The sequence below is a fragment of the Panicum virgatum genome, chromosome 7N, assembly GCF_016808335.1.
Source record: "Panicum virgatum strain AP13 chromosome 7N, P.virgatum_v5, whole genome shotgun sequence".
Classification (NCBI taxonomy): domain Eukaryota; kingdom Viridiplantae; phylum Streptophyta; class Magnoliopsida; order Poales; family Poaceae; genus Panicum; species Panicum virgatum.
Window position 1 is genome coordinate 37,989,849 of NC_053151.1, and position 14,958 is coordinate 38,004,806.

The 14,958-nt window shown below is 48.6% G+C and overlaps 2 protein-coding genes and 1 long non-coding RNA gene across 3 annotated transcripts; all 3 read right to left on the reverse strand.

Annotated features, from left to right (window-relative positions):
- Positions 1-341: 341 nt before the first annotated feature.
- Positions 342-2,813, reverse strand: LOC120683222. The gene is made up of 3 exons (XR_005678718.1): positions 2,644-2,813; positions 809-2,565; positions 342-594 (listed from the first exon to the last, which is right to left on the reverse strand). It is a non-coding gene; the product is annotated as an uncharacterized LOC120683222 (long non-coding RNA).
- A 1,277-nt stretch (positions 2,814-4,090) lies between these two features.
- LOC120683638 (UDP-glycosyltransferase 73D1-like) lies at positions 4,091-6,106 on the reverse strand. Its single transcript, XM_039965729.1, has one exon. The coding sequence runs from the start codon at positions 5,774-5,776 to the stop codon at positions 4,295-4,297; it is 1,482 nt and encodes a 493-aa protein (XP_039821663.1). The 5' UTR covers positions 5,777-6,106; the 3' UTR covers positions 4,091-4,294.
- An 814-nt stretch (positions 6,107-6,920) lies between these two features.
- On the reverse strand, positions 6,921-8,987 carry LOC120680509 (UDP-glycosyltransferase 73C4-like). The gene has a single exon (XM_039962002.1). The coding sequence runs from the start codon at positions 8,967-8,969 to the stop codon at positions 7,398-7,400; it is 1,572 nt and encodes a 523-aa protein (XP_039817936.1). The 5' UTR covers positions 8,970-8,987; the 3' UTR covers positions 6,921-7,397.
- Between the last annotated feature and the right edge of the window lie 5,971 nt (positions 8,988-14,958).

The window sequence follows — 14,958 nt, forward strand, 5'->3', positions numbered from 1 at the left end:
AAGCTGGGGATTGTCAGGATCAGATGGTACGATCAGCGTGGGGGCTGTCGCTAGCAGTCTAGTGGTCGGGGCTCAGCAAGACGAACGAGAGTCCGAGCGTATCGACCGCCCGGTCGTGCCTTATAACCACACTCTTTGTTCATCAAAAGAAATGCGAGTTGCCGAGGCCGGTGACGTGGCTGGCCAACCGTGATGGTTTGGAAAGTATGTATGAGCTCTACATAGCTTGTATAAGGCCAATTTAAATGGAAGTGTCATGAGCTTTAAAGTTTACTAGAACATTTGGCGCGCTTTGCGCGCCCTACCACATAACCCCATTCAGAGCAATGCTCCCAGTCACGTTAAAAAGAAGCCAATAAAAATACATTAATTTCTTGACAATGCATATAATGGTCAATCGTGACAATAAGCAAGTGCTACATGAATGCGTAATATTCGTAGTATAACCGTAAGAGACAGTCAATGCCCCGCAGTCTTGATTAAGCTTTTAGGACACCTTAAAAACCTTCACATAACTATCTTCTTATATAATCCCAGGGCCTTTTAACTTGAGATCATCAGAGTATCTGACCACCAGGTATTCTAGCTGCGGGGCTGCACCAAATTAAACATTCTCTAATCAGTAGTTAGCAACATGAATGGCAGTGAGTGGAAAACAACAGCATCAGGTTTATGCCGTTAAACAATAGAAATGGAGTAACTTAAAGCATTTTTCAAGCAAGCAAGCATGATGCAGCCCTGCAGGGGAGCCCAAGACAGGCCATGAATGATATAGAAACATGCATGATGCAGATGCTTTTTTTATTACCAAGAGTTCAAGAGGTTAATGTGGAGCCATCAAAGCAGCAATTTAGTTGTGTATACCGATGTTTACTCTTTTCTTTTTGCTCCTACCAATGGATCCTTCTGCACATAGGACAACTTTCGACATAGGGATGCAAGAGGTTCAGTTGATCTAAAACAAGTAGTGCTAGAACACATTACCTTGTCGTTCTTGTGTCTGTGCAATTGCTTCCATAGCTATCCTACTGATGGAAGAAGGAATTAGCACATGTGTAGCTGAAGGATATTCTGTTTGGTGAGACATTTTTGAAATAGTTCAGATGTAAGAAAAGAAAGGAAAACTATGGCTACCATGATTTGATAATACGTAGTATTTTCTGGAACCCAGCAGCCTAGTTAACCAGGCTACTAAATTACTAATTTGCAGCCGGAACCACGTTTCCAGACTTCCAAGATTTTAATGCAAATGCCAAAAAAAAAGAGGTAGTCATACTGATGCACTGGCAAGAGTTATGCATAACAGTTTTACAACAGATAGATGATATTTTATATTTATGTTTGCTACTGACGTACTATCAAACAGCAACTGGTTTTCCTTCTTCGCTAATTGTAGTCATTTATTCATTTTACAAACATTAGCCAAGTCACAGGCTATATATAATTCTCTTCTTCTTTCAAAGGAAGCTAGTGAGGTGTCCAATGTAACCATTGTGGAATGAAAATCTAACTACCTAACAATGGAGGCAGAAATCTTATGAATGATCCACATTATTTATCATAAATAAAAGAGATCCATAATCATAAGAAGCTCCTAAATAAGGCATGAGATAGCAAATGGAAGAATACAAATGTAGGAACCCAACATGGCATTGAATACAGATTGCAGTCACAATAAATTAAAAGACACAAAAATGCATCAAAAGGAAAATATGAAGTTTTATATTCCAAATGGAGGCTGTCCTAGGTTACATGACAAAATAGATACCAAAACACATGAACAGATGAGGCCACAATGAACAAACTAAAAGTCAGGCAAGCATCTCAAATATATTTTGCAAGATATAATGCACGTGCATGCTGGTTAGGACAATCAATGGCTACCTAATTGTATGCCTTCTGTTCTGTGTTCTCCGTGGTCAGACCAAACATATTTATGAACAGTCACTTGAACAGAAGACATCACAACTCATTTTGATTTAATCAAAATGGAATTACTATATTTAACCAGATGCAAATGCAAACAAAATGGAGCATGAAAAAAGCCAGTCAGTGCAATATACCTGTTAAGTTAAAATATCAGAAATGTGTTTACATAAAAAATGGTTTCCAAGTTATTCCCATTGAACTATATATGTCACATAATGCGGGACTTCACAAAATCACTACTGCTAAAAAAACTATGTTCTGTAGAAGTAACACATGAATCAATGGCCATCTGATTAAACCAGCATAGTCAAAATCTTACTGAGTGCGGGTCTAGTTTCATTACTTGAATCAGATTGGAGGTGAGCAAATAGGACATGAAGGCATCGGTGAAGCAGGCGTTGCAGTGGATCAGTTCAGCGGATTCTTCTGCCTTCAGTGCTTGGATTCTCCGCGGGCGAAGCAGCAGTAAGAAACGAACGCCGCCATGTGCCCATGCAGGCATGCGAGCCACGCCGCCGCCGCCGCTTGCGTCGAGTCCAACAAGCATCGGGCGCAGCCCGCATCCTTCTCCTCCTCAACCAATCATGGCTGGCTCAGAGAGAGGAGACACGAAGCATGGCTACTGATTGGAGTTGCCTGCAGGCACGTAGGAGCACCGACGTGTCAGCGGAGGGGATGAGGAGGTGGGACCGGCGCTAGGGTTCGTACCCTTACTTGTGGGATGCGAGCAGTATCCAATCCTTGCCGCGGCTCATGTAGAGGAATCCCATCCCTGACTCCGCGCGGAGGCGGGAGCGGAGGAGGAGGAGCTGGTCAGCCGTCGGGTTTAGATGCGGATACGGAAGAGAAAAGGAGGGAGGGCCAGAGGGTGATCGGGAGACGCGGATGACCTCGCCGGATCTAAGAGTGAAGGGAGGGACTGCAGCTCTGCGACTCCAGCCGCCGCCGCTCCCTCCAGGCGCACGCCACTCCCGCAGTCGGTCGCCGTGCCATCGCAGCTCCTGCCCCCGCCCGCGCGAGATCTCCGATGCCGTGCCCGAGCCCGGCTAGGGCCTCCGCTCCGGGGACCTCTGGTGCCGTGCCCGAGGCCGGCCAGGGCCTCCGCACTGGGGGGTCGCCGGCCGCCGCGCCGAGCACGCCCCCGCCAGATCTAGCGCGGGATGCCCTGCAGCCGGGCTACAGCCACGTGCCGGCAGAGGTAGGGGCCGGGGTGGGAGGGGCAGGCGAGGGCCGGGGAGGCGAAGGCTGGGGGGCTGAGCTGGGCGAGGCGGCGTGGGAGACGATGCGGCAGCGGTGTAGGCAGGCGGAGAGCTAGATAGCGAGGGGAGGCAGAGGCACGAGGGCAGGGAGAGTGGCGGCGGCGGCGGCAGGGAGAGGAGAGGGAAGAAGAAGAGAGAGAGAGGGGGGATGGAAGTGGGTGAGGGTTTGGATTGGGGAGGGGGGTTTTCCGAAAAACGATACGCGGGCGGTTTTTTGTAAAATGACAAGAATTCCGATTTTTCTCTTCTTCATGTTGAAATAAGATTTACAACAAGGATCTAAACGCAAAATAATATAAATTTTTTACTGTTCCAATCTGATAAGTTAGACTGCTGGATGATTTTAAGAAAGTGGAAGGGCCTATTTGGAAAAATGCCATACCGAGCGCTGATCGACACGCGTCCGTTTTTTTACCGTCGAACGCGGGGAGGAGCCCAAAGGGCAGTAGGTTTTAATCAACCTGATGCCACATCAGTAAATTTGCTGATATGGTACAGTCATTATGAGAAGGAATGAAGAGAGTTTTATAGGACGAGAGAGGAGTTTTATGACCATAATATTCCTTCAGCTCAGTTATTAAGTTTTCAATCATGGTACTTGTGCGATGATATTTTTCACTGAGACTGGCATAAGACGAGACAGAGAATGGTTATGGTATAAAAATTAATAAAGACATTTACATAAAGTTGCATGATCACCACGGATAAAAAAGGCCCCTCTGATGTCTATTGTCTTAGGAAGTAGGCCAAGTGCTGTACATGGCAATGTTAAGCGGGCGGCCGTGCTAGCTCTTGCCTTTTCAGTCTTGCAGATGAACGCTGATCGACGCGACTTTGAGCTTATCCTTTTGGACGGGACAAGCCACGAGAACGATGCCTCATTTGCGCAGGCATGCTTCTGCTGCGTGTCACTGAACTTTATAACAGGTTGGAAATTGCAACATCTGCTTGTTTCAGGTATTTTATAATTCTTCCTTCCCAGCCGGACCGGCACATAAGCATAGTTCAAGCAAATTAATCACCAGTACATTTGAGATCCAAACAATGTAAACTATTACGCTGAAATCAACTGATTCACGAGCTGAAAGCCTGAAACTAATCCATGTTCAACCAGCAAACTGTATCAACTTCTGCAGATTCATAAACGACGACCCCCCATGCTGCAAAGCAGCCTTTGCTTTGGCCTTCAGCTCCTCAGCCTTCGTCCTCCTAGCCTCCCCGTCCACTCCTCCATCCATCAGCATATCCAATACTTTCTTCACCTGTTTCGTTCCCACATCTGCCTTCGCCTTGCCGCCGCCGCTTTTGACACCGGTCAGCACGCCCTCCGTGGGCTTGGTCACGCCGACGGACACACCGACCCGAAGCACGTCGACGATCAGCTTCTCGTTCAAGAACTGCTCGGCGGTGAACGGCCAGGTGGCCATGGGCACACCCGCGGCGACGCTCTCCAGGGTCGACCCCCACCCGCAGTGTGTCAGGAAGCCACCGACGGCCGGGTGCTCCAGGATGGCCACCTGCGGCGCCCACCCTCGAACTGCAAGGCACTGGCTCCCCGGGACGCCATTGGCGTCGGTGTTGTCCTGTAACCACTCGTTGACGTCGTCCGGCAACGAGTCTGCACCCTTGATGACCCAGAGGACAGGCCAGGGGCACGACACGAGCGCCATCCCGAGCTGGATCACCTGCGCTGGTGGCATGCGCCCGGCGCTGCCGAAGCTGACGTAAAGCACGGACCTGGCTTTCTTGGCGTCCAGCCACGCCATGCACCGCCTGGCGTCATCCGAGTCGGCCCGCGAGTCGAGGAGGCCAGGCGCGCCGCAAAGCGAGACCGGGCCGACGGCGAACACGGCCTTGCCCGTGGCCGCCGCGAGGCCCGCGGCCGAGCCGTGTTCCAGCTCTTCGAAGCTGTTCACGAGGATGCCGTCCACGGCCATCTCGAATTCCCGGAGCTCTCGGAGGCGGACCTCCGGAATGGAGCACGAAGGCAGGAACTGCAGCGGCAGCTGCCTCCTGGCGAACTTGAACTCGAAAGGCGGCAGGACCGGGACGTCGAAGAGCTCGTCCAGCGACGCGACCGCCTCGTGGGGCTGGTGCGTGTTCAGATACTCGCAGCACAGCAGCGCGAACGTGCCGAAGCCGTGGAAGATGAAGCAGGGCGCGCCGAGTTCGCGCGCCAGACCGTGCGCCCACGTGTTGCACATCCCGGCGATGACGCAGTCCGGCCGGCGCGTTGCCATGAGGCGGCGGCAGTGCCGCGCCACGGCGTCGCCAAATCGCGTGGTGGCGTCGAAGAAGTTGGGCACGAGGTCGACCGAGGGGGTGTGGTCGAGCCTCTCGCAGCCATCCGGCAGGCCGGCCTCAGCCGCCGGGAACGGTATCGCGGTGACCGTGACGGCCGATGAGCCTGGCCCGGCGCGCTCCACGCGGCCCTGGACAAGCTGCGCGCTGGCGGGCGTGGTGATGACGGTGACCGCCGCGCCGTGCCCGGCGAGGAGGCAGGCGATGTCGACGATGGGGATAATGTGGCTGGTGGCTGGCCATGGGATGACCACGAAGTGAGGCTTCCGGCACAGGCTGGCTGCCATTTCCAGTATTCCTGTCACCTTGTCAAGGCTGGGAGAACTTTGTGCACTTGTGGATTGTTGCAAGGAATTATAAGGTGTAGACACTAGCAAATCTTATATGGGATTGTTGTCGTAGACTTGCAGTGCACAAAGCCAAGCAACACAATGACAAGAACAAGAACAAGATTGGTGGCGACATGCATTGTCGTTTTTGCATAGCCTGAACTAACTGACAAGGGCTGGCTGGATCAGTCCAGGGTCCAAAGTAGGAGTATACAAGATGAGATTCGCATGGCAATGTAATGTGGGAGCATTGTTGGAAGGTACCAGAGTAGATGAAAGAATGACATTTGGAAGGTATTTAATTTGACATTGATGAGGTATTAATAGGGAATTCGGAAGGAGCTTATTTAGAAGGAAGCAATGCGACGGCACGGCAAAGACCTTTCTATCGGGGTCTATCCGCGTGCACATGGTAATTACAGCTAGTGTGTTTAGCTAGTGTACAGCTCCTGGACTGACTCTGTCATAGAACTGACGTAATCGGTGACGCTACAACTTACTAGAGAGATATACAATTTCAAATTCGATTTTTAGACAAAGACATCAGCACCAACATCAACTAGTACCGAAAAAAGTACAGTGGTGCATAGCATCGCTAGCAATGTTTTATAAATATACTTTGCGAAACGACTATTTGCAAAGTAGTTTCTTTTATTATTTCACATCATGATCGTAGTGGATGTATTTGTGAGTTGTGATCATCCATGCCTTTTTCTAGTTATTTGGTCTCCCAACTTCACCATGTAACCAAGAGATTCAAATTAAAACATAAAAAATATAAAATGAAGCAATGCGCTAATGCTTTGTGTAAATTTGGAAGCAGACATTGGAGTTATTTGAGTAATCTTTTTTCGTAATGGAAATAAATTTTAGATTATTTATTGGCAATGGTAAAGTATGTAATTTGAAGTAGGTCTATGGGTGCTTTGGGTAATTTATGGTGATAGCAAAAATAGATAATTTAGAAACAAATATATGATTCTTTGGCTATTTTTTTATGAGAACCAGAGCCCATTAAATAAGTGGCTGTGCTCTATTCTGTTCTAGCATGTCTCGTATGAAGGCTCTTTTCTTTATTCGAACTTGTCTAAGTGGCATTATGTGAAATCCCCTCCACTTTTTTTTTGGCACATACGTACAACACAAGTACAACGTGTATTCAAGAATCCAAACACACACCTACTATAACAGATACAACAACTTTATACGACAGAAAAATGACATGACATAAATTTTGATAACACAAGTAAATGTCTAACGAGGCAGACACGTGTGCTAAAAAAATCATGTATAAGTGATATCAGTGGACTATTCGATGGACACGTAAGAAAAAAAGCATAGCTTCAAAGAGAGAGAAGGAGCCGGGCGTCTTGGCAAACGTCAGCCGAAAGCGAGCTATTTGCTCTGTAGCGTAGCTGCTTTGACTCCCATCGGCTATGCAAGGCTGCTGGACCATAAACAACATTAAATTAATAAAGGTAGAGACTGCCATCCCAAGCTCGGCAACTCGGGTGAGCTGGAGCGCGAGACGCCGGCATGTAGACGCAACCATTAACCATGCACTCAGAGGTATCCAGCTTCAAACTAAAGAATGGATCAAATTCTCCAAATTAACGTAGGATGATCCTCCCTTCTCCAAAGCGCCCTTCGCCTTCAACTTCAGCTCCTGAGCCTTCCTCCTCCTCTCCTCCCCTTCCGCTCCCTGATCCATCAGCCTCTCCAAGGCCTCCGTCACCTGTTCCATCCCCACCTCCGCCTCCACCTCGGCTTCGCTGCCATAGGTTTTACTTGCAGTGAGCATGTTTTCCGTTGGCTTTGTCACGCCTACGGACACCCCCACACCGAGCACGTCCACGATGAGCCTCTCGTTGACAAACTGCTCGGCGAACAGCGGCCAGGTGGCCATGGGCATGCCGGCGGCGACGGCCTCCAGAGTCGAACCCCACCCGCAGTGCGTCAGGAAGCCGCCGACGGCCGGGTGAGCAAGGATGGGCACCTGGGGCGCCCACCCGCGCACCACCAGGCACTTGGTGCCCGCCACGCCGTCGGCGTCGGTGTTCTCGCGCAGCCACTTCTTAGCGTCGTCGGGCAGGGAGTCGGCGCCCTTGACAACCCAGAGGACGGGCCAGGGGCACGAGACCAGAGCCATGCCGAGCTGCACGAGCTGCGCGGCCGGCATGCACCCGGCGCTGCCGAAGCTGGCGTACACCACGGACTTGTACGCCTTGGTGTCCAGCCACGCCATGCACCGCCACGCATCGTCGGACATGGTCTGCGCATCGAGGCTCGGCGAGTGGCTCAGCGAGACGGGCCCGACGGCGAGCACCTTTTTGCCCGCGGCCGCCGCGAGAAGCGCCGTGGAGCCGTGCTCCAGCTCCTCGAACGTGTTCACCACGACGCCGTCCACGGCCACGTCGAACTCCCGCATCTCTTGTTTCAGCGGCCCGCCGCCCATGGAAGTGGATGGCAGGAAATGCGGCGGCAGCTGCCTACGCGAGACCCTGCACTCGAACGGCGGGAGAACGGGGATGTCGAAGAGCTCGTCGGGGGACGCCACCGCCTCGTGCGGTCTGTGCTTGAAGAGGTGCTCGATGCAGAGCAGCGCGAACGCGCCGAAACCGTGGAAGATGTAGCACGGCACGCCGAGCTCGCGCGCCAGACCTAGTGTCCACGGGTGGCCCATTCCGGCGACGATGCAGGTCGGCCGGCAGGGCAACGAAGAGGCGCCGCCGTCGCCGCGGCAGTACCGCGCCACCGCCTCACCGAACCGTTTGTTGGCGGTGAAGAAGCGCGGCACGTCGGCGGGAGAGCGGAGGAGGTCCAGCCTCTCGCAGCCCTCGGGCAGGCCGGCGTCCGCGGCCGGGAACGGGATCGCGGTGACCGTGATCCCCGTGCCGCCGTGCGGCAGCGCGGCACGGTCGACGCGGCTCCGCACGAGCGGCGCGTTGGCGGGCGTGGTGAGGATGGTGACCGCCGCGCCGTGAGACGCGAGGAGGCAGCCGATGTCGGTCATGGGGATGATGTGGCTGATGCCTCCTATCCATGGGATGAGCACTAGGTGAGGCTTCATGGTTCGCTCCATCTCCGGTATCACTCTTTGCGATCGATGCAGGAGCTTGCTTTCTTCTTGCGACAGATAGCTGGGAATCATGTATATGCAGGTGGTCTTACGGCCGGTGTGCTTTTGTACGCGTGTGAGATATCCAAATGTCGACATGCTAGGATCATGTCAGAGTTAGGGACCGGGTCATGTTGACGGTTCAACTTCTTGGTGTTTTCTGTCTGCAAGCCTGTAACCTCACGCCAGGTAGAGCAGCACACTGCACACAACATGAAGAAAGTCCAAGCTCGAAGCTTCGGAAAGATCCAGACTTTTATATAAGCTGCACTTGGTGAAGTTGGTATATTGGACGATGATTTCGTTTGTTGGGCAGCATTACCGCACGTGTTTGTACATTTTGGCTTTCTATGCATCTATCGAGCGAGTTTTCTCTGCACGGGGGTATGTTTGACTTTGCATAGGTTTGTGAGGACATCATGCAAACATATATCAGCCCAGTCTACATCTTTGACTTTGAGAAAAGTCGCAGCTCAAAACTGATGGTGGGCCCAACAAACGGTAAGTGGCGTGTCGAAGGAAAGACATGAGCCATGTACTGACGTTGTACGCATGAATCTGATGGTGTCAACAACTGGGGGGGTTAGTTAGTGAATTTTTTTTGTTTAAAGGTCACATCGATTGTTTGCCCAAATGTCGGAAAGATTTTTCGGGTACTAATTAAAAAACTAATTTTAAAATTCGCTTGGAAACCGTGAAACGAATCTTTTGAGGTCTTTGAACGCATCATTAGCACATGTGGGTTATTGTAGTATTTATGACTAATCACGCACTAATTAGACTCAAAAGATTCGTCTCATCGTGTACATCCAAATTGTGCGATTAGTTTTGTTGTTTGACTATATTTAATATTTCATACATGTGTTCAAAACGAAAACAAAAAATTTTGGGAACTAAACGCCGTACTGCATCACAGCAGTAAATCTGTAACCGTCATGCAGTGGGGCTCTCTCATCTCGTTGCCTGCCTCTATCTTGTTTGCCTTCAAACATACACATACGTCATCAAGGACGTCGATGATCAAAGTGGCCTTTTTATAGTGGAATAAAATTGAGCAAATCTATTATCTTATTATTTTATCTTATTATTTGGCCAACAAATGGAGCCTCCACGTTCGCTCACAAAGCCTAGAAATTCCCACATTAGTCGGAGAAAAAAGAAAAATTAAAATTACCCACCATTGCCATTATGAAAAAATTTGCCTAAAATAACCATATACATATTTATAAATTACCCACATGTGCCATTAAAATATATTTTTATTTATAAATATAAATCTAAATCATTTTGCATATCAAGCTACGTATCGTGCATACCTCTAGACCCTACTGGCACTACTGGAAAACAGGCTATGGGAACCGGTTGGAAAAGGCTTTAGGCACCGGTTTTCCAACCGGTTCCCGCAAACCGAGACCAATGGCATCGCCTTAAGACACCGGGTTTTTCAACCGGTGCATTAGGCTTCCATTAGTACCGGTTGGAAAAAAACAACCGGTACCAAAGGGGCTGCCACCTTGCGTCCAGGTGGCAGCCCCTTTGGTACCGGTTGATATTTCCAACCGGTACCAATGACCTTTTCTCTTTTTTTCCAAATCCAGTTTTGTTTGTTATATTTATTACTATTTATTCTTTTATAATTGCTAAACGCACTCAAGCTCTACAGTACTATACGTTCATTGGTCGTTCGTGTTCGTTTTCAGAGAATATTTGAAACTAACTAAAAGTGAAATGCGAGCATATAATTAAGCTAATTAGATGAACTAATATATTTACAAATTTACAAACATCAAGGCATAACGTTTAAAAATATTTACAAATGTACAAGTCATGTTTGCAGTCCAACTTCTGGTCCCCTTAGGAGGTCGATGGAAGTTCTCTATGGATGTGACCGTCGTGGTAGAACTCGCCTCTAGGATCCAAGATCTCGTTCAAAATGAATCTGGCGAGCTGCTCGTACACGGCGTTGATCGGATCAGTAGAGTAACATTCATCCCCTATTTGAGACATCTATCATTTAGGAAAAAAGGATTAACATCATGTGCGTTAGTACAATTATGAAAATGTACTAGTGAACGATTTGGATGTACTCTCGTGTCTTCATCAGTAGTCTTCCCGCATGGAGTCATGATGTGCAAGTAGTCGCATACGTAGTACCCGCACCAATCAGTTTCTTGTTGTTGTCTCGCACACTTAAGGAGAAACAAATAAATTACTCAATTTAGAACAATTTGGGATTATATACTTAACTAGACAAATCTTTATGAATCAACATACCGGATAATCCATGTTAACGTTCAGTTCAGGCCTCCATTGACCACGTCCTTTGTTATTTTTCACAAAAATTTTTCCAAACCCTGCACTCAAAGTTAAGTTTGATATTCAGGAATTGTTATTAACAGAAAAAAGATTTGATTGTGCAAACTGAACTTACCTGTTCAAAGGGTTTAGGATATGTTGGATTGCGGACTTTGGATTTCTCATTGAGTCAAAGACTATAAAATTGCCGGTCTCTACGGAAAGTATGAGTAAAATCCAATGATAACTGCAGATATAGATAGGATATATACATGCATTAGACGACTTAGTATTTATTTAGTAATATAACAAAGGATTGAGTCGACCAAGGCTTACCCAAAGTTGTATGGTATGAATATATAGAATTTGTAATTTTGCCTAGTCAATGAATCGTACATGTTTTGGCACGTTTCCTTGTAATTTTCGTTGAGCACTTTCTGGTTGACTAGCAAAGGAGACATGAAACCGATCTGATGGTGCCATCCATGTTTTTGGCTTCTTTGGGTCTCCTGTCCAAACGATACAATAGAAATTCTATAATGCACACATATAATTATGTTCTTGTTAACAAAAAGTATTAATGTAGAGGTAAGTGATACTTACAAAACCCAAATGGTGATGATAGAGGCGTCAAGGGCTTGTCGATGGTAAATGTGATATAAATTTTCAAAGTACACCCAGAAGTCGTCCTCCCCGCGGAAGAAATCATGGCCACGATACTTGATTCCAAACATTTTCCCTTCATCATTCGACATTCGCAGGTACCATCTATGCAAATTGAACATCTGCATGCCTAGACTTTTCTCCTCTTCCTCAGTGACAAAAGGTTTTCCATGCTGTAATGGAGTAAGAACGGGAGCGACAGGGATTTCCGCCTCCACTTGCCTCGTTGCCTCCTCTAGCGTTAATCCAGTTTCAGAAAGAAATATCGCGGCCTGTTGGTCCGCCTGGAGTTGTACGTCCGTCGGGTGTAGGAGTGGCAACCCTGGCACCCGGAGGGGCTCGAGTCCTTTTTGTTGTGTGCCAAGCTGAGGAATGGTCTTGCCACATTTTTTCTTCAGATTTCTCACCTTGTGTGCTTTTGTCAGAGTACGATCATAGTCCGAGGGTAAGCTTTTCAGTTTTGGTGGGTTGTCTAGGTTTGCGAGAAGCTTTTTCCCTAGTTCTAGACGTAACTCTTCCCTCGGCGGGGGGACTTTAGGCTTCAATTGTTCTTTTATATATCGAGCAGCCTCCTCTTCCAACTCCTCAGCGGTTTTCTCGTAGGTTAATTTTCTTTCGACCATTTTCTGCTTCTTCTTTGAGGGTCCAGCCACTGGGAGGGATGCTGTCTTTTTCTTTCCTTTTTCTGGGTCAGGGGGAGTTGGAGTACTCGTGGCCCTTTGCGCCGGCGGAGACGGTGGTAAAGGAGGTGGTTGTGGGGACGGCGGTGAGGGAGACCGTGGAGACAGGCGATCGGTCTACACGGGAGCCGTTGTGCTTGCAGTAAGTTTGATGTCGGCCTTGCGCCATAGAACAACCCCGTGCAGTGCGTCTCCCAATGTCTTCTCTCCATCCCTTCCAACGAAGTCGAGTCAAGATCCTCATTGTTTCCAAGTATCTGCTCGACTGTGACGGAGGTGTAGCCAGGGGGTATCGGCCTTCCATGAATTGTAGTAGAAGGATTCAGGGGCAGGGCTGACCCGTATGTGACATGAATGGATATATTTCTTGCTCGCACATGAAGCTCGCACGGTGTCGGCATGGTGACATCGTCCACTGGATACCTCTGGTCATCTACCACCGTTGGCTCAATCTGGGGTTGTTGTTCCGCTTGTACACCAGGCGCCGCTGTGGATGCACAGCTGCTGCGTCGCTGAGAGACCGGGCTTATCACAACATCCGAGTGCGACCCAGCAGTGCCCCTTTGGCTCAGAGCTAGCTGCACTGCCTTATTGACCCTGGCGTCCATCTGAGATTCCAAGGACGCAACCTTCCTGGTCATCTCTTCTTGCATGGCACGAAGTTTCTCTTCCTGTTCGGCATTGCTCTTTCGGTGAGTCTTGTAAGAGGAATCTCCGGCCCAAACAACTTTCCATGGGACCACGCCGATGCCGCGGGCTCGTCCAGGGTGTTCAGGATTCTTTAATGCCCTTGTCAGCTCATCATTCTCCCTTTGAGGCTGGAATGTTCCTTGTTGGGTCTCATCTATTGCAGCGACTAGATCGTGGGACACTTCTTGCATATGCTCGGGCACGACCAAACTTCCATCCAACTGGTTTAGTGTCACGCCATTAACAAATAACCACCACTTGGATCTATCCGGCCAATCTCAAGTCGTCGGCCTGATACCTCTATCCATAAGGTCCTGCTCCATATTCTACCAATTTTTTACTGACTTCTTGTACCCGGCAGCCCCAAGGTGGTGGCTGTACTTCTTATTTGCTGCATTCACCTTAGCCTATTCGGATTTTTCTTGGGCTTCCTCTGATAGTTTGTATTGTTTGAACTCCTCCCAGTATGGTTTAACCTGAGGAAGATTGTCCCAATTCGGCTCCTTATCCTTCTTGATGTAATTGATGTACAACTTCTTCTTAAAAGTTGCAAAGGCAAGGGCCATCTTTTTCAAGGCACATTTCTTCACAAGTTCTTGGTCAACTCCTTCAGGAAGAGTGAACATATCCTTGAGTTCTGCCCATAGCATTTCCTTCTGATGTGCAGGCACGGCGTGTTGCTGTTCTTCGGGTTTGCTCGTTTTCCATAGTCTTGTGGTGATCGGAATTCTTGCCCGAACAATAACCCCACATTGGTTGACAAATTTTGTGCTAGCAGTCTTTGGAGCACTTGGACAGCCCTCTGCATCCACTTCTGTGATGACCTGTCTTCCCTCCATTTTCTTGGTTGGCCGGCGTCTCCCTTTTGACTGGCTCAACGAAGTCGATGCGGAGGTCGACTAAATTACAGAAAAGATATGTTAATCGCAAAACTAATCTATTGAAGTCACCATGCATATAGTTTTAAGATTTGTACTGGAACATGCTACTGTTGATTGGGCGGCGGTGCAAAATCATCATCTTCTTCATCGGCATCTCCAGACATATTCAGGAACGAATCAGCTGTCCGAGCATCTTCTTCAGCGAATGGATGGGTGGTGTTGGCCCTCGTATCTTCGTTTATTGCGTCCAACATGTATTGCTTGGCGACCTCGTCATCAACGGAGGGGTCCATCCTTAACTGAAACCGTAAAAATGTGTTAGAATATGTGTCCATCCTTAAATGAAGCAGGAGAATTCAATTCTTTGAACGAATATGTGTGTTTGAAAGAGAGAGAGTGTATGTGAGAGAGTGTGTATGTATGTTAGAGGGAGAGAGAGAGTGTGTGTGTGTGTGTTTGTGTGTTAGTGGGACAGAGAAAGAGAGAGAGTTAGTGAGTGTGTGTGTGTGTGAGTCAGTGTGTGTGTGTGTGTTTGTGTGTTAGTGGGACAGAGAAAGAGAGAGAGTTAGTGTGTGTATGTGTGTGTGTGTGTGTGTGAGCGAGAGACCGAACATCGGTGAGGAGACAGTGAGAGAGCATCGGTGGGGAGACAGCGAGAGAGCGTCGGGGACAAGGAGACAACGAGAGTTAGCGAGAGACCGATCACCGTTAAGAAGTCGTTAAGAAGGAGAGAGCGTCGTGTTTGATTTCATAATTAAGAATGAAGAATTCATAATACATAAATACATGCATGAGTTACAGAAATACACGAGT